Source organism: Sus scrofa, chromosome 14, assembly GCF_000003025.6.
Source record: "Sus scrofa isolate TJ Tabasco breed Duroc chromosome 14, Sscrofa11.1, whole genome shotgun sequence".
NCBI lineage: Eukaryota > Metazoa > Chordata > Mammalia > Artiodactyla > Suidae > Sus > Sus scrofa.
Window position 1 is genome coordinate 90046919 of NC_010456.5, and position 20132 is coordinate 90067050.

Sequence of the window (20132 nt, forward strand, 5' to 3'; positions counted from 1 at the left end):
TCACTTGGCTAAAAGATGACTGAAGGTGGTGGGGAAAAATCATTATTGCCTACAAGTATTTGTATCACTGTGAAGACAAATCGCCCCAGTAGAATCGTATACGCATATTAAAGACAGAGAATACCAGGGTTAGAAAACCACAGCATGTGTAGTACAGGCTGAGAGATCCTTCTGTTATATACAGCAGTAATTCTATCCCATCCCAGATGCCACCAGGGTCTTCAAGTTGATTTCTTTACTGTGCTTACTTGCTGGTCCTATAGCCTGGCAGGCTGAGTGATATGTCCGGCCAGCAGGTGTAAAAGGGGACTCTGTGCTATGAATAAAGTGGGTCTGACACATGCAATGAGCACAGGCCCAAACTCACAGACACAGACAGCTCTGGAATCAAATCCCACCTGTTATGTATTAGCATTTTAGCCCTCAGCGAGTAACTTAACCTCTTTGGCCTCTAAGTTTCCTCAGCTCTGGAAGGAAGAAGAAGGATGAAGAAGGAGATGGGAAGACAAAGAGCATCTACTTCGCTGGATTTGGGGGAGGATTAAACAGATGCCACAGGTAAAGCACTTAGCCAAGAACATAAAAGTGTTCAATGAATTAATATTCTGTTATATACTACGGTACTTACTGACTGAAAACCTCACACAACCCTGAGTGAACTATTACTATGTTCACTTAGAAAGAAAGAGGCATTATATAGTCCCATACAAGCTGCCTGTGATAACGCAACGCACCACAAATGTTTGACAGAATTCCTGAACATGTACATTTGAACAAACTGTGACAGTCTGTCAAATGGATGCTCAGTAAATTATAATGAGTAATATCATCACTCAATATCATAAGTAAAGACACCTAGGCATTAGATGGTATCTGCTGGAAGAGCTCCATTCGAAAGTTCTATAACATATTTGTAAACAGTAAATTGTCATGAAGTATGGCCAACCTTTATACAATAGTAACAAAAAGATAGCCACAGAATGACATAAAATTAGTTGGGGGTGGGCCAAAATTAAGATTTGGGCCCAAGGGATCTGAAATCTTAAAAACTAGAACTAGCAATGACTTCAAGATGTCTAAATTCTGTTATTTCTTTTTTTTTTTTTTTTTTTGTCTTTTTGCTATTTTTTGGGCCGCTCCTGCGGCATATGGAGGTTCCCAGGCTAGGGGTTGAATTGGAGCTGTAGCCACCGGCCTACGCCAGGGCCATAGCAACGCGGGATCCGAGCCACGTCTGCAACCTACACCACAGCTCACAGCAATGCCGGATCGTTAACCCACTGAGCAAGGGCAGGGACCGAACCCGCAACCTCATGGTTCCTAGTCGGATTCGTTAACCACTGCGCCACGACGGGAACTCCTAAATTCTGTTATTTCAATAAAGAAGCTTGGAGTTCCCTTCATGGCTCAGCAGTTAATGAACCCAACTAGGATCCATGAGGTTGCAGGTTCGATTCCCGGCCTCGCTCAGTGTGTTAAGGATGTGGCGTTGCTGTGAGCTGTGGTATAGGTTGCATACGCGGCTTGGGTCCTGTGTTGCTGTGGCTATGGCGTAGGCTGGCAGCTGTAGCTACAATTCAGCCCCTAACCTGGGAACTTCCATATGCCTCAGGTGCAGCCCTAAAAAGCGAAAGCAAGCAAGCAAGCAAGCAAGCAAGCTAGATAACTGACCTTAAAAGTGGGAGAGGGCAGTAAGAAATACAATATTTACATTTTTTGGAAAAGAAATAACTTCTTCATGTTTTCTATCCTCTCATTTTAAAAGAGCCACACACGTAAGAGTCACAGCTGCAGCCACATAAAACCAAGCGGGCCTGGTGTGCACTGGCAGGGCTGCCAACTCCCCACACGACTGCCACACTCAGCCCGCTGCTGACTCTGCTGGCAGCGAGTCAGAGGAGAACCCAGCAATAACATAAACTTACAATTCCAATCAGATGCAGGCAGGGAAAATGCTCCTTGGCTTTGCCACATTCACGCAGGAATGAGGACCTGGCCCAGGCTGTGGGGCCTGGGGCTGATATTGCAATAATGATCTATCAGGAGTACTCGGACCCAGGGCCAGACTGCAAGCAACACGGTGCAGCACATGCAGCTGAACGGCACCAGGCACAATACTTCCTTCAGGTGTAACAGTATTTCCTTCTGTTGTAACCTACGGCATGCCCTGTCCATGGAACCCTGAGAATACACCTCAGAAGTTAGTTTATTGTCAAAGGGGAATTTCCAGCATTCCAAAGATGTTCAAAAGCCTAAGCAGGAAAGCCCAGCTGGCTGCCATGATGCCATACCTCACAGCCTCCTCATCTATGTGCGTCTGCAAGCCCTATAGTGGCCCGAACCTCCCCCACCACCCACCTAACACCCCCCACATACCTGTGGACCCTTCAGACCTCTGCCCAAGTAGCACCTGTGGAAGAAGAAGCCTTCCCTGACCTCCATCCAGTCCTCCAGGTGCCTGCCCAACCCACAGCACCTTGGGCACATGTGGTGTCTCCACAAGAATGTTAGCATCTACTCGAGTGTGAGCATCATCTGAAATCCATATCTGTCTCCCTTTTAGACTGGGGGCCACTTGAGGTCAGAGACTGTCTCGGTCATTTTCATTTCTCTGGAGACTAGTATAATGCCTGCCTTCCCAGAGGCTTGATAAATGCTGATGGAATGAATGAATGAGGTTCAGAATTTAGGGATAAGGATGACACCAGGGATAGAGAAGCACTGCCTAAAAACGGTTCCTCAGAAATGGGTCCAGGAAATGTTCTAGTCTATATTCTCCACAGCCGACCTCCTGCTGCCTTTCCTACCCCTTCTGCATGCCTGACTTTAAAGTACCACTCCAAGCTATAGTCACTGCATAAACATAGCTAGGGGCCGCTACCAAGAATGAGGCATGGCAAAGGGGGACTGCAAACTCAGAGATTTTTAATTTAGAATTTTATAAAGAGGGGGGAAAGGAAAGGACGGTAAGCTCATTGCAGAGAATGACAAAATTTTGCAAGTTACTTCCAAGTCCTGACTTCTGTTTTTCGGGTTTCTCAGCAGATTCGCTTTGCAACAAGACTGGGTTTTGCACACCAGCTGAGGGGAAGAAATCAGGAATCCTGAGTTTGGGTCCAAGCCTCCCTAGGACCAGGTGGGAAAAGCTGGGCAAAAGATTCAACTTTTTATGAAAGAATTCATCTTCTAGCAGAGGAAAAAAAAGAAGTTTTACTAGCCCTAAACTAGATTCACATTACTAGAAAGGAAATGTTTCTAGTGTTCCCACTTTCATCTTTTTCTTTAATCCATACATGTAATAGTCACAGCTGCAACCAAATAAAATGAAGTGACTGTTATTTGCTGGGAGGTTTTCTATCTCCTACAGTCCCTCAGACTCCGGTGGCAGCCGTTAGAGGAGAACTCAGGGGAAAAAAGGCGCACATGTAAGGTACCCGCTGAGAAAGGAAACTGGATGCAGGCAGAGAGCTACATGACAGGTCTATAACAAATAAGAGGAGGTCCAAACTTCAGAAACAGCAGGTGACACCACTGCATTTGTCTCTGTGACCACAAAATGAGCCAAATAATAGGTTCTTATAGGACTAAAGGAGACAACATATGTACTATATACCCTTTGGAAACTTTTTAATACTACACATGTCAGTTACCACCTTGTAATTATTGGCAGGAGATTATACCAAAAAGTAAAGTTGAGAAATTTTAGTTAACTGTAGGTTAAATACAAATGAAAAGTAACAAATGTCAAAACACCTATTATAATCTTGGGTAGGCAGGAGGTTAAGTGCAGCCCCAAGTCTAGAAGGCTGCCAGGCCTGTACTATTAGCCAAGATCGAGGTTATCACAGTTGCTTTGAGCAACACGTCCCACAAACAGTGCAGGAAGGAGTGTGGAAATCAAGCCTTATAAGGCACAAGAGAAGGATCCACAGCACTGACCTCAGAACAGAAAGAACTGTAAGAAGGCAAAGTTCTTGACCTACCCACACTCCGAGCCAATGAGCACACTGTGAGGCTGGAAGAATGCCCCCCTGGGTAGATGTCTAGTGCCCCCTAGTGCATTCGAAGGAGAAATAATTTTTTATTTCTCCCCAATTAGTGATAATGTACTTAGAGTCACACAGAAATTTAGTCAGTAAGTGGACCTTAATCATATTTTTTAAAAAGTACGAAAGGTTAAGAAAAAGCTAGCATCAACCAAACTACGTTTATAAGAGCTAATGAGTTGGAGGTGGATATTAACACCAATTGTCAAAGTGCTTTTTACCTTGGAAAAGAGGTCACCTCTTCGTATTTATTAATATTTATACAGGCTCTTCTTCATGGTTCTCAGAGACCCTCTTACTGGCTTGATGGAATCTTTATAGTAAATGTTTTACCTAGTGGGCATTGAAATAGTAAGACCAGTGAATACGTATTGAATGTCTGATGTTTGCCCAATATCTTAGGTGTTTACCTTTCACCCTTGAAGAAGGTAAAGGTAAGATCCCCGTTTTACAGGTGCAAAGATAGACAAGATCTCATAGCTACTAGGTGGGACTTGGGCATCCTGATTCCCTGGCCTGTGACTTCTAACCCCTATGTCTCCTAGGTATCAATGGCTAGCTCTGGACATGCTGCGTTTTGAAATTATTTATACATATGTATTATGTATGTGGTTTTTTTTTAATTTAGAGTCGAAGTAATAACAAGGAATAGTTACTGATGAGCCCTGTGTGCTGGGCACTGTTTTAAGTATTTATATGAGTTGAATAATTTCATCCTTACAACCCTGAGACACATACTATTCCTAGTCCCAGTTAAAGAAAGGCAGGCAGGGAGAGGCAGAGTAGCCTACCAGAGATCACCAATGTGAGGCTTCAAACCCAGGGTCTGTGCTCCTCACTGTTGCATAACCTTGCCTCTCAAAAAGCATTTTCAAACTTCCTAAAACCACCCCCATCCTCATAGTACCAGCCAAAAGGTCAATAATCACCTCTTTAAATGCTATACAATGAAAACAACTGTACCAGAGCAAATCAAATGCTAAAGTGTCAATTCAAATTTGTCTCAGAAAATATCAGTGCTAAGGCCTGAGGAGGGGGGAGATGGCCTCCATGTCTGTACAAGAGCATGGTCCTTCCCCACCCTGATTCCGGGCATGGCCAGTCAAAACTCACTTGCCGCCGGACACCTGCCGACTTTTCCAAGTTAACAGTAAGCTCAGCATAGCAGTTCTTGTGACTACACATAATCTGGGCTGCACAAAAACATAAGATACACTTAATACCAGACAAACCAATATACAGGCAGACCTCAGAGCTACTGCAGGTTCTGTTCCAGACCACTGCCACAAAGTGAATATTGCAAGAGAACTAGTCACGTGAAGTTTGTGGTTTCCCAGTGCATGTAAAAGTTATGTTTACACAGTACTGTAATCTATTAAGTGTGCAATGTTATGTCTTTAAAAAGCAATGTACATACCTTAATTAAAAAATACTTTATGGCTAAAAAAAATGCTAACCATTACCTAAGGCTTCGGAGAGTCATAATCTTTCTGCAAGAGTAACATCAAAGATCACCAATCACAGATCACCACAACAATTATAGTAATAACGAAAATGTTTGAAATATTGTGAGAATTACAAATAGGATCGAGATACAAAGTGAGCATCTGCTATGGGAAAAATGGCAAAGACAGACTTGCTTGAGGCAGTGTTGCCAGAAAGCTTCAATTTTTAAAAATCACAGTATCTGTGAAATGTGATTAAACAAAACAATAAAAGGAGGTGTGCCTATACTCAAATGCCTACACCAATCCACACAAAAGGCAAAGTATACCTATTAATAGGAATTGCAATAGGATCTTAGTAGCCTGAGATCATGTATTGATAAAATGAACACACCCTCCTGAAAATTTCAAGGAAGTCACATATTTTGCTGCTTGAAATTCACAACTGACCTTACTGCTCTGTTTTCATTTTTACATCACAAGGGCCACCGAGATCTATGGCGACTATGAGGGGAAAAGTCACACATCATACAGTTAAATCATTCTTAATACAGGGTGAAATTCAAATCTTGGGATCATGCTCCACTTACTGCAATATCCATGCAAGAAATTCTACAACAGAAGCACAGTGAGTACAATCTGATTTTTAAAAATACATTCAAGGCACCAAGCTGGGTATTTAATATAGTTTGCATTTCTGTAGTGCAATAGGTTTTCTATTTCAGACAGCCAAGAATCCCTTACAGATTAGTCTAATTTGCTAAATTGAGATACTCGGTGTTTTACTTTTCTTATCTGCCTTTTTATGGTCTATCTGGGCAGACTTAATTGGCACATCTGAGCAGATGAAATACCCTCAGTTAGGAGTCCAGATCTCACTGAGTAAATTAAGACTGATGCAAACAATTATGCACTGGAGCTGAGGATGAGAGGTGTGTGCAGAGCATGAAGCAGAATTAGTCTCCATTTGTGTCTCAGCTTCATCATTTAAAAGAAGCCAAGATGCTCTCTAAGAAAACTCCTTAAGGGAGTTAACTTTTTCTTCTCTCTTTAAAATACAGATTCCTAGAAGAGAAAAAAAAAAAAAAAAAAAAAAAGAACACAGGTTTATTTTTTGAGAAAGAAATTAACTCCCAGAAACTGATAACAAGAACAATCTTTAAATAATTTAGGTTTCTGGATCAAATCTAGACTAAACTTTAATTAAATTCAGATTTTTTTTAGAGATACCTGGGTCTTTTTAAAAAAATGTATAAACAAATCAAGGTCTACAGAGTAATCTGGCCTTGCCTAAGTGTGACCTCAATCCATGCAAAGATCCAATTGCAGGATAAACATGGGACAAGAGCAGTGCAAAGGGAAGGGCTCTAGGCAAAGGATGAAAAGAGGCTCCATGAGAACAGCAGAATGGAGACAGAGCAGCTGGTGTGTGGTTCGAGGACACAGGGCCTGTAGCAGCATTTCAAGCAAGGCATGGGACCACAGGAAAGTGGCACTGGTGCCCTCAAGTGACAGGAGGAATCAGTCACTGAGGTCATGGTCTTCTGAGTCCACTGCATCTGTCCATGCTGACAGACCACCCTGTCTTAACTCAAACCATCAGCAGATCTCTTGCCCTTCCTCAGGCCTCTCCACTTACTGCTATCCTGGGCAGCTGACTTCAGCTTTCTCGCTTTAGTTCCTATCTCCTATGGTGTGTAAAGCCTGAACCAATGACCCACACAAAGTGAAGCACCGCCAGGTGGTGAGCACTCGGTGTCAGCTCTCTTTGTTCTCATACAACCTTCTCCCATCCCCCATGGATGCCACCCTGGTTGGGACCAAATTTCCAAATCCAAGAGACTTTTTTCAATGTTTACCCCTTGGCTTGACCCCTCTCAGCATATGAAAATACTGACGATGCATATATACAGCCAGACCCTCCAAATTAGGATCCAACTCTCCCCTGGCCACAGAAGCCTCAATGCTCAAGGGAGAGGGCAAGGAAAATACTGTTTTCCCAGATGATCAAGCCTTGCAGAGGCTTAAAAGATATTCTGTACAATTTACACAATACATGGACCCATCCAATCTTTTTAACTCGGAGTTATTCACATTAAATAAAGTAAAATATGAGACAAACAGAAAAGCTTCTAAGGTCAAAAATGTGCTAAAAACGAGTTGCATCAACAGGCCTCATGACTAAGATTCAAGTTACACCACACCATGAGGCAAATTCTATTCCCATCCACACCAGACTTGTCAGGTTTTCCAGACTCACCCCCAATCTCTCTAAATTATCCAGTTGGCTTCAGTTGGGATTTAGTTTTCCAGTCCAGGGAGGTAGCAGCAGCTATGTCCTGATTTTTGGCACCACCTTGTGGCCATATCTACATATTGCCCATTCTACCCAATTCTATAAATGACAGGAAACTGACATTTACACAACCCTGTCCTGACTTCAAATCCCAGCTCTTACACAGGGAGATGATGGGCAGCTGATCAACTGGAAAGGACCAAGATAAACGGTCTGTACAGCCTACTATAATTATAACAATGGAAAGATACATACACAGGGGATCAAAGACTGGAATGAAATGTAGAAAAATAACCAAAAAAATAACCCCAGAGGTGTGAGTAATTGTTTAATCTTAATATGATCTTAATATTATCATAGTTTCGCTATTTTAACCCAAGGAATTCTCAGAAATGAAAGGTGGGGGTTACAGTGTGGAATGCCTTCAAACTATTCGGAAGTACCAACTCAAGTCAATGTCAAGCTGTGATCTCAGGGGCTTGGCCCGAGTGCCAGATAATCTGAGGCACCACCTACTGAAGAGCCTGTTTCTGAAGTCTACTGTGTTTCACTGACTGAGGACTGGAGTGGGGCGGGGGGGGGGGGGCACTGATTTATTCCAGCAGCAATACCAAGCTAACTTTGGGCTACAGCTGAGCTTACATTCTCAAACCTGAACACCCCTACCAACAATTCTAACCTCCTCCGTTTCCTAAATGGGAACAAGGTTTCCTAGGATGATGAAGAATGCCACCAACCTCATCTCAGAATTAGTGGGAGCTCAGTCAAAGCACAAGTATGGTGCCTTCCCTTCCAGGCGGAGCCTCAGAGATGCCCCCCAGGTGATTCTGAAGCACACACTCTCATAAGAACCAGATGGTGTATTACATACAGCACTGAGCTGAATAAACTGATCCCAAAGTTCCTTCTCAGGCCCTCTCTTACGTAAACACACTTGTGCAGGGTACATAAAAGAGGATTTTAGGGAAAATCACATACAAACTGAATCTGCTAAAAGCTATAGCCTCATAAAGGAAAAGGGTATATAAAAATCAACTTCTATACAAGTAGTTCCCAAACTTGACAGTACATCAGAATCATCTGGGAAAGCCTTTTTAAATTACCGCCTGGCAGCCCCACGTACACTTCTTGTAGCAGTACCCCCATGGTGGGACTCCCAGTGATTTGGCAGAATGAGCCTATGGCCTGGGGGGTCTTTGCTTTATAAAAGTCTATGCTCATTGCCAAGGAAATACAGCTGTTAGGTTAGCACTTAAACACCAATGACTGGCAAATGGAAATAGAAGGAAGAGCTTCAGGGTATGGGTTTAAGTCAAATTATAAACACTCACCCTGGTCATACCAGCAGGAGACAGCACTTATTTGGATTGCATCCTCTCACTTAGGGTGTCACTGACCTATCCTCCAAGTCTGACCCAAGCAGTGCTCACCGCTGCTGGGGAAATAGGCAAGAGTTGGTGACATTTTTTTGTGTTGTATCTCAAGGTCGGCAAACAGCTGGCATGAATGCTGCCACTTCCCCCTGCTGACCCCGTGCCATGGTAGACATCACCAAGGAACTGGCACTCCTTCCCAGGGCAGGCAAAGGCCGCAGTATCCCCTGAAGAGATTACCACTGCCCAAGGTAGGAGGTGGCTGGCAAGGCGAGGGCTCGTGCCCTCCCTGTCCTAAAGTGGACAGCTCAGAAACCAGACCTCTCTGCAGACCACAGCCACCATACCAATAGCCAAGGGAATCCAAATGAGACCCCTGAGGAAACAAAGTGCCTCCAAAGTAGGTATTTCCCTGTTCAATGATGCACTTGAAGTTTGGGAGTTTTTAACCTGCATCCTAAGTCCACCTCAACATATCTGAACTACATACCAACCCTGTGCTGGGATGAACCTCCTCCACAAAATCTTCCCCATGTACTTCAGTTCAATTTCATTCTTCCCTTCACACTGGTTAGGTCTTATTTATGCCCACATCCCCTAAAAGAGAGCCAATTCCTTGCAAGAAGCCCTAGAGGCCAGTCCTAGAATGGAGATGCACATTCATGCAGTGAGAGCAGAGACAAGCAATGAGGTTGACCTCATATCTGAACTAGGAAATGAATCAATGACACTGAGGGAACCAGGACTGTCTACCTCTGATGACCTGGCAGGGAAAGGTGCACAAATGAAACATTTGGTCTTCTAGGCCACTCTGGGCTGCCCGGGCTGTCTGGACTGGATGAGCTAAGTATGTACTCACCAGGGACACATGTCACTCAACACTGTGTTATTTCTATTAAGTGTTTGGCTCTGGAGCTCCCAGACCCTCACTTTCTAAAGCAGCAATGGATTTTAAGGAAGATCTTGCAACTAAGAGCCATACTCTAGTGGAAATTTAAGCACCACAAAACTAAGATAAAAAACAATGGATGCTTTGTAAGATCTGTTAGCACTGACATGAATAAGAACCGACAGAATATTTGCTTCTAAGAAGTGGCTCATCCATCATGGTACATTATCAGAGGTATGAAAATCAGGGAACACCACTAAGGAGACAGCCTCCAAATGTAATCGGATGGAGAAGAAAGCAGGATAAAAATGTGGGAAAGGCAAAATACACAGGCAGTTTAAAAGATGGTTAAAATTTCCAAGACTGATCGAAGCCTTGAGCTAAGTCAAAGAAAACAGGACCACAGATGCTATTACCCAGATCCAAAAAACATTAGGCTGTAGAAAAGCTTGACAAGAAATTCCCACTGAGCTAAAACCAAAGATACCTAGTTAGAACTATCTAGAGATAATGAAAGCCTAAGACTCCCTAGTTGAGAGAATAAAGAGGATGAGATGTCTAGGAGTCACCCACTTTTACTTCTAAGAGTTCAAAACAGCGTTATAATTAAAAGGGTTATAACCAACACATATTTAAGTTCAAAAGGTACCTAACCTGTATATATTCCTAAATTTTAACCATTAGGAAAAACTCATTTTCTATGTTGTAATATATATGCATATGGGGCTTTATTCTGATCATCCATCATCAAACCACTGTGAAGATAAGAAATCCTTAAGCCTTTTTCCTCACTGAAGGGAATACCACTGCAATTTCAATCTGTCTACCAAGATCAAAAACAAGATATAACAAAATATAGAGTGACTGGCAGTTTTAAAATATTAACATACTTCTCAATCCTGATCATTTTATTTTCTTTAACATCCCCCAACCCAAAGAGTACCGAAGGAGATGTAGTATAAACACTTTGATGTGGCTATCTGCAGTTAACAACTGCCCTAATAACTGCAGATATAAAATTTTAAGAGCTAGTATTTTGGTAGTAATTAGAGTTATTGATATTTCCAAAATTCATTTGAGATTTTACTATAACTTTAGCAAAAAAAAAAAAAAAAAAAAAAAAAACTAGCTTCTATTATGGCTTTGGAAATAACAGTTTTACAATCTTAACATTATTAAGAAAAACTTATTGCCATGAATTTAAACTTAACCCATATTTAAAAATCAATCAAAATAAATTGCTCTTGATCAAAGTACTGATATACTTAAAATATATTTAACATTGACTCAATTTAATGGGAAGAATATTCACTCCATTTATGATCAATATGTTGAAATTAACACTTTATTAATTCTCTACACTGGTTAAGAAAAAGACTAACGCCACTCACTGTTCAACAGTATTGAGCAATACCCCTCAGACAACCTTACAGATATTAAATGTGCAAAATAACTTTTAAATTGCAACGAGAGATGACAAACATTAAGCCACTCCTCAACTCTGTCTTGCTACTACTTCAGTGAGAGTGTGATAGCTCTATTTAGGTTGCAGGTTCTCAAATAATTTATGAAAAGAACTATGCTGCATCTACTTCTGAAAGGTTAGGGAACATACATGGCAGTCTGGATGTAGGGTGTCAGCAGTTCTAAATAACACAAGAAAAGGATAGCAGGTCAATCGTCTTTCATGAAGGCCAGTGGAAAGCTACAAGAATTACAATAGACTAGGTCTCCTAACATTGGAGAACAAGAAAAAACTGTTGAGGACTGGGGAAAAAGCCATCCTGGGAGCATGTATTTAAAAAGTAACCTGTTAAGGGGAGTTCCCGTTGTGGCGCAGTGGTTAACGAATCCGACTAGGAACCATGAGGTTGAGGGTTCGGTCCCTGCCTTGCTCAGTGGATTAACGATCCGCGTTGCCGTGAGCTGTGGTGTGGGTCGCAGATGTGGCTAGGATCCCGTGTTGCTGTGGCTGTGGTGTAGGCTGGCAGCTGTAACTCCAATTAGACCCCTAGCCTGGGAACCTCCATATGCCGTGGGAGCGGCCCAAGAAATGGCAAAAAGACCAAAAAAAAAAAAAAAAGTAACCTGTTAAGCAGATGCCCACATCCCTCTGAGTTTCTCGGTGCTCTCAGTAGCCAAAGTTTGAGACCTGAACAGTGCCACATCCAGGTGTACGAGACACGGTGGAGACACAGCTGGTTTTCTGGGCTCACAGAAAACGTGTAGCAACAGGAAATGCTGACTCCATGAACAAACATGTTCACTTTCCTTCTATCTTACTTATATCACATACTGACAAAGTCACGGAAATAAGCCAAATCTAGTCTCTGGCATAAAAACAAAGGCAGTGAGAAGGAAGCCCATTTTGGGCACGATATGGTTTAACCTCTGTAGAGAACTACCTTTTCAAGACAAGGAAGGAGGGATTTAGGAGAGCATGCTTATTCCTCCATACACTACAGCCTACATCTTGGCTCCTTTGAAATTACTTTCACCCAGCATACACGACATAGGCCAACCTCCTCCTTCTGCTGAACGTGATGGCAGGGACTCCCTCTCCTGGTGAAGGCCCACAGCTTCTGCTTTAGTCCTCTGCATACCTCCTGCCCCAGTCCTACCTCTGAGCTCTTCTTCTTAGACTTGCCCCCAAATCTGAATGACAACCTAGAAGAAGAAACACCTGATGGATCTAGCAGGCTAAGGCTGTAGGAAGTCCAGCTTTGGGGGTCTAATATATTAAGCTGGACTAGAATGCTTATTCATTAATGAACGTGTGCCTAAAGCAAGCAGTGCAATGCCCGCAGACTGACCTTAACCGCTGTTTATAATAATCTTCATCTCCATCGTCTCGGCATCTTGCTACTTTCCGACCTCCTCCGCCCCCTCCTGTGCCTTCAGCTTCTTCCCCAGAACTTGGAAAAAAGTCATCATCAATGTCCTGCACTGTGACTTTCTTCTGCCGTTTCCGGTGACTGAGCACCCGCCTCCGTTCATCCTCGGAGAGGTCGGCCCCCGCCGCCTCCTGTGGCTCCTCCTCCGAGGGCAAGTACTCCGACTCTTCACCCTCAGAGGCTCCCTCTGCCTCGGGCCGCATGTCATACTCCAAGTGTCTCTTTCCCTTTGGCAGTCCCACTTGCCCCTGGAACTGAAGGGCCTTCTTCTGGAGTTTCCTTATGCGCTTCTCCAAGCGCTTATCTTTTTTCAAGAGAACTGTGCCTTTCTTGTCCGGTTTGTTTTCACTGCGTGTTGAGCTGGGCTCAGAAGTGACTGAGGCCAGAGCTTTTCTAGCTGCTCTTTTATTACAGGCTTGCTTCTTTCTTTCAAAAGACAGTTTTGCTTGATCTGCCAAATACTTTTCAAAGCCTGATGCTTCATTGAGCATCAGTTTTCTGGGCTTTTTCTCCTGCTTCTGAGGGATCTGGGTACCAAAAGGTGTCATCTGGCCAGTGCGGACGAGCTCTTCCCAAGCGGCCTCCTGCACAGGCATGAGCATGCTGCCAAGGCAGGACGGCCCGCTTCTGAAAGAAGGATGACAACATGTTGGGCAGAAGCACATACTTTCCAGGAGAACAATGGATATATGCATTTATTCAATATATTTTGTTAAAATCACTGATGTACTAAGTATATTATATATGAAGAATAGAGGAGTTCCCATCGTGGCTCAGTGGTTAACGAATCTGACTAGGAACCATGAGGTTGAGGTTCGATCCCTGGCCTTGCTCAGTGGGTTAAGGATCCGGTGTTGCCATGAGCTGTGGTGTAGGTCACAGACATGGCTTGGATCCCACATTGCTGTGGCTCTGGCGAAGGCCGGCAGCTACAGCTCCGATTAGACCCCTAGCCTGGGAACCTCCATATGCCACAGGTGCGGCCCCAAAAAAGACAAAAAAAAAAAAAAAAAAAAAAAAAAAAAAAAAAAAGAATAAAATTTACTATAGCAGTCATGCCACATTTAATATACTCCTATTGAAAAAGATAACATCTCACTAACTTTTCCCAAAATACTGCATTATAAATTCACTCTCCATGCATCCAGGAGATGGAATTAAGATGGAGGAATAGAAGGACTGGAGCTCAACTTCTCTCCTAAAAACAACAAAATTCACAACCAAAGGCTGAGCAATCTTCAACCAAGTGGACCGGAAACCTTAAAAAAGATATCCTACTCCAGAAAACAAAGAGGAGGCCACATCAAGAGGTAGGAGGGGAGTTATGTGATATAAACAACCCCATACCTCCTGGGTGGGAACCCCACAGACTGGAAACTAACTGGTTCACAGAGACTCACCTACACGAGTGAGAGTTCTGAACTCCACATCAAACTCCCATGCGTGGGGATCTGGCACTGGGAGAAAAAGCCCCTGGAGCATCTGGCATTGAAGGCCAGTGGGGCTTGTGAGCAGGAGCTCCATGGGACTGGGGGAAACAGAGACCCCATTCTTAAAAGGTGCACACAGACTTTCACGTGCACTGGGTCCCAGGGCAAAGCAAAGTCTCCATGGGAATCTGGGTCAAACTGGACTGTAGTTCTTGGAGGACATCCTAGGAAAACAGGAGTGAATGCAGCTTGTTGTGAGGGAAGGTCATTGGAAGCAAAACTCTCCAGAATATTCAGCAGCATGCCTTTCTCTGGAGGTGGGCATTTTGGGAAAATCTGGCCCCACCCATCAGTGCTGAGAAGCCCCAGGGCAAACAACAATCCAGGTGGGATCACAGCCCCACCCCTCAGTAAACCTGCTGCCTAAAGACCCCCCAGGCACACAGCTGCCTCTAATCCCATCCAGAGACAAAGCCCCACCCACCAGAAGGATTAGAACCAGCTCCACCTACCAGTGGGCAGGCATCAGTCCCTCTCATCAGAAAGCCTACAGCAAGCCCCCATACCAACTTCAGCCACAAGGGGGGCAGACACCAGAAGTCAGAGCGGCTACAACTCTATTATCTGTATAAAGGTCACCACACCAAAAACCTATAAAAATGAAAAGACAGAGAACTATAACTCAGATGAGGGAGAAAGGAAAAACCCCAGAAAATCAGCTAGGCAATGCGGAGATTCTCAGCCTCCAGGAAAAAAAGACTTCAGACTGTTGATGCTGAAGATGATGCAAGACATTGGAAATAAACTGGAGGCAAAGATGGATAACTTACAGGAAACACTGACCAAAGAGATACAAGATATAAAACTAAACAAGAAGAGATGCAAAATACAAAACTGAAATAAAAATTCACTAGAAGCAGCTAACAGCAGAATACAGGAGGCAGAAGAACCAATAAGCGAGGTTGAGGACAGATTAGTAGAAATTACGAATGTGGAATAGAAAAGAGAAAAAAGATTGAAACAAATGAAGAGAGTCTCAGAGAACTCTGGGACAATGTTAAACGCATCAACATCAGTATTATAGGGGTGCCAGAAGGACAAGAGAGAGAGAAGGGGAAGGGAAAAATATTCCAAGAGATAATAGCCAAAAACTTCCCTAACATGGGAAAGGAACCACTCATTCAAATCCAGGAAGCACAATGAGTACCATATAAAATAAACCCAAGGAGGAATACCCAAGACACACATTAATCAAACTGACCAAAATTAAAGACAAAGAGAAAATCTTGAAAGCAGCTAGGGAAAAGAAACAAACAACATACAAGGGAACCCCAATAAGGTTATCGGCAGATTTTTCAGCAGAAACTCTGCAGGCCAGAAGGGAGTGGCATGATATACTTAACATGATGAAAGGAAAAAACCTCCAACCAAGATGACTTTACCCAGCAAGGCTCCCATTCTGATTTGAAGGAGAAATCAAAACCTTCACAGAGAAGCAAAAGCTAAGAGAATTCAGCACCACTAAACCAGCCTTACAACAAATACTAAAGGAACTTCTCTAGGCAGAACAGAAAGACAGCAACAGGAAACAAAAATACCACAAATGACAAGGCTCACCAGTAACGGCATATATACAGTAAAGACACAAAATCATCCATGCACAATCATGCCACCAAAATCAGAAATCCTGAGAAGAGGTGGGTATGAATGCAGGAGATGCACTTGCAATTAAGAGAATGACAACTTAAAACAATCTCATATACATATAGACTCATATCAAAACTTCAGAATAACTGCAAATCTATGTATCCAAAAACCAACCTATTTGTATGTGATGTAGAGAGAAATTTTGCCATGTTTCTTATTAAAGGGTAGCCCTTAAGGAAGCAATCTCAGGTTTCCATGTCACTGCAAATACCGGCATTCAGAGGGACTTAAATTCAGAAGACAGCAGAACTGAAAACAGACACCTGAATAATCAGCATGCACCTACACAGGTAAAACATAAATGTTAACTCTGCACTGTCCAATAGGGCAGTCACCACGTGGCTATTTAAATTAATGCTGAGAATTCATTTTCTGTTCTACTTGCCATATTTTAAGTGCTCAACAGCCAAACGTGGGTAAAGGCTACCATAATGGACAACACGGACAGTATTTCCATTATTGCAAAAAAGTTCTACCGGGCAGCATCGTGTCCAATGTATGAAGGTAACTGACTGAAGGATGAGCTAAAATTGGAAGTTATGCCATAATAATAGAAAACTACTCAGGGACTTTCTGTCGTAGCACAGCAGAAAAGAGTCCGACTAGGAACCATGAGGTTCGGGTTCTTGTTCAGCAGGTTAAGGATCCGGGTTGCCGTAAGCTGTGGTGTAGGTCACAGATGCAGCTCAGATCTGATGTTGCTCAGATCTGATGTTGCTTAGGCCGGCAGCTGTAGCTCCAATTGGACCCCTAGCCTGGGAACCTCCACATGCCATGGGTTCGGCCCTAAAAAAAAAAAAAAAAAGAAAAGAAAAAAAAGAAAACTATCCAGAATCATTCCTCTTTCAATAGCTGAAATTAATCTCTGGCAAAATTAATTTATCCTTAACCAACATCCTAAAAAAATAAGGCTTAACAGGAAGAAATCCATTTTCTAAAACCTACATTTCTTGTAGGCCAGTAATACCATAGCGCACAACTTATCTTAAATGTGCACTGAAGAAAAATACACATCAGAAAGTACAAAAATCCTAAGTGTACAGCTCAATGAATTTTCAGGAAAAATATACCCAGACACCAGCATCCAGATCAAGTAGTACGAATTACTAGGAACCTCCAGATGGGTCCTTCGTGGTGCTTTTGAATTTGAGGAAGTAACAATCCTGGGCCAAATTTTACCAAAGAACGTGGTAGGAAGTAAAAGACAGCACCAAGTTTTAGACAGCCAGAGAGGAATGAAAGTTTTTTTATCAATGAGAAATATGGCATTTCCGCAGCAGAAAGCACTGGTCATAGGCCCAGTGGATTCTGAGACTGAACTTTAATGGCATATTTCTCCAATATTTATTTTATCACCTCAATTAATTCTTCACAATTCTCTTATCTTACTAAATAGACTTCTGGGGCTAGTAGAAAATACTTGCTTGAAAGGCTTAAATGCTAAGAAATCTTAATCTGTATTTCAGGTAGTAAATAACTGAACAGCTACCAGTAACTTCTAAATACACACACACACTTGGATTACAAAGACACTTCGTTTCAGAGCTTATGCGTCTTCCCAAAAGGTTTTCCAAAAGCTGTCCATCCAGGGCAGTGATACAACAAAACTATGGCCATGGTATATAACCTGAATTAAGGTGCCTTTTCTTAACAGAGCTGATGCTTGGAAAGCCTGCCAAATATGTCCCCCAAAAAACATATACGAAAGCAATCTGTGAATGTTGATTGATGATACTGAGTCAACAAAATGAAATTCAATCAAAATGTTAGGCAGCTTTACGAAATTAATTACACAAGAATGTTAAGATTTCGGAAGTTCCCTCCTGGTGCAGAGGGTTAAGGATCTGGCATTGCTGCAGCTGGAGGGCAGGCCACAACTGAGGCGCAGGCTTGATCCCTGGCCCAGGAACTTCTACATGCCCCAGGCTTAGCCCACTCCAAAACAAGAATGTTAAAAATTCCAATTTATTGGAGTTCCCATCGTGGCTCAGTGGTTAATGAATCAGACTAGGAACCATGAGGTTGTGGGTTCAATCCCTGGCCTTGCTCAGTGGGTAAACGATCCGGTGTTGCTGTGAGCTGTGGTGTAGGTCACAGACGCGGCTGGATCCCATGTTGCTGTGGCTCTGGCGTAGGCTGGCTGCTACAGCTCCGATTAGACCCCTAGCCTGGGAACCTCCATATGCCACAGGAGCGGCCCCAGAAATGGCAAAAAGACCCCCCCAAAAAATTCCAATTTATTAAACATATGCTAAACGTGCACCAGGAGCCTGTATCGGACCGAGTTAAAAATTTACTATCATTTTCTGAAACCCCATAAGACTTAAAAGAGATTTGGTTCTACCAGCACAGAGAATAAAATTTTCCTATATCTGTTTTGACACTAAGTAAACAAATGTATTTTTCCCAACACTCAGGCTGAGACTGGAGATACACCCTCCACTGACTAGCGGCACCAGGTATCAACTCTAGAACAAAGACGCTGTTCCCAGTATCCTCACCTGCATCCTCCTCCTCCTCCAGACTGGCATGATCTATTTCAACTTGTACCTCTGCTCCTCCAAGGATGGCCTGGAGACGTTTCCGTTTTGCTGTGATCTTCTTGAGCTGTTGTTCCTTGAGGGATAAATATTGAATACAGAAAACAGCAATGTGGTGACCGAAATACAAAAGACAACTATCACAAAATTTTAAAACTTTAACCAACAGCAAAATAAAATCAAAATAAAACCGAACTTCCATATGCTACTATTACTATAGAGAATCTTATTGGAGCAGCTGCCACTTTTCCCTCAGGCAGCATCCCTGTCCCCAGCCACTCTCCTGACCTGGCAGCACAGCCCTCCACACGCCTGAGCACTTAAGCCCACCTGCACTGACGCTCCACTGGCTTGGGAGGTGAGACTGCTCTACTTGGTTTCCCCATTACACACTGAGCAAATCACTAAATGTGTCTGCTTCTGACCTCAGCAGGCTTGGGCTATGAGGTCAATAGGCTGTGGGGATAAGAAACATAAACATAAATGTTCAAGCCGTTGAAAATGTCAGTCCCCTTTGGTAACTTACTATATTTACGGCTATCCTCTATAGTATCCTACCCAAGCACAAAGCTTTAAAAGGAAAATCTATTCTGATACACCCATTCACTCTGCCCACCCCAGATCCCTCTTTGTCTTGCCTCCCTCTACAACACCAGAGCCCAGATACCGGGCCATCCTTAGGACCTCCCCAGTTAACTAGGCCTATGGTAGCTGGTACTTCTTCCCAAGGCCAAGAATACTTAAACACTAGACATGAATGTGGGGCAAGGAGACATCTCAATTATAAATATCATGCTGTAAGACCTATAATTCACAGTCTCTTGCAGGTTTTCTCTTAGCAAACTCTCACTGAAAACAGTCTCTTTCTCGGAATAATCTACTCTCATTGAAAACCGCCTCTTTCTCGGAATAATCTATCTCAAAACATCAAAGAGCTGCTAAAGAAAAAAAGAAATATATAACTGAGTTAGCCTAGTACCTAAAAAGGCCTAAAGTTTGGTCCTCTCCACTCCTTGAAATCCCAGGCCACCAGGAGCCCAAAGTCACAGAAGGTGCACATTAATTCACATGCTCCCATCAGAGGCCAAACAGTCCCCTCTCTGCTTTGGAGAGACTGGCTGCCTCAAGCCACCGTGAGCTCTGATTTTTGGGCTGTACTGTGGGGTCAAGTGAAAGAAGACGGTATGGTGAAGATAATGAACCAGTGAGTGGAAAGCAAAAGGAGGAACTGATTCTAAACACTTCCCCACAAGCAGAGCTTGAATAAGATTTGTGAAGACTGTACTTACTGCAGGCACAAGGCTGTCAGTCGTTTTGGAGAGCAGCAGCAACAAAATGATCAAAACTCACCATTTCTACCTACTGCAATATATTTTCACCAAGTGTACACAAATTAAAAAAATGTTTCAAACCTCATAAAAACAATGTCCTAAGAGCAAGTATTCCCTGCCCTCAGGTCCTACAACCCTAAGCACAGACCCACTCAGTGTGGGTGGGTGGGTGATGTAACAC

General features: G+C 43.0%; 1 protein-coding gene across 1 annotated transcript in view; it reads right to left on the reverse strand.

Moving 5' to 3' along the window:
* The window catches only part of ERCC6 (ERCC excision repair 6, chromatin remodeling factor), a 77787-nt gene that overhangs the window by 48794 nt on the left and 8861 nt on the right, over positions 1-20132 (reverse strand). Inside the window, 3 exon segments of the mRNA XM_021073703.1 lie at positions 12863-13570; positions 18338-18386; positions 18582-18696. Of these exon segments, the coding sequence (XP_020929362.1) occupies positions 12863-13570; positions 18338-18386; positions 18582-18696 (872 nt within the window).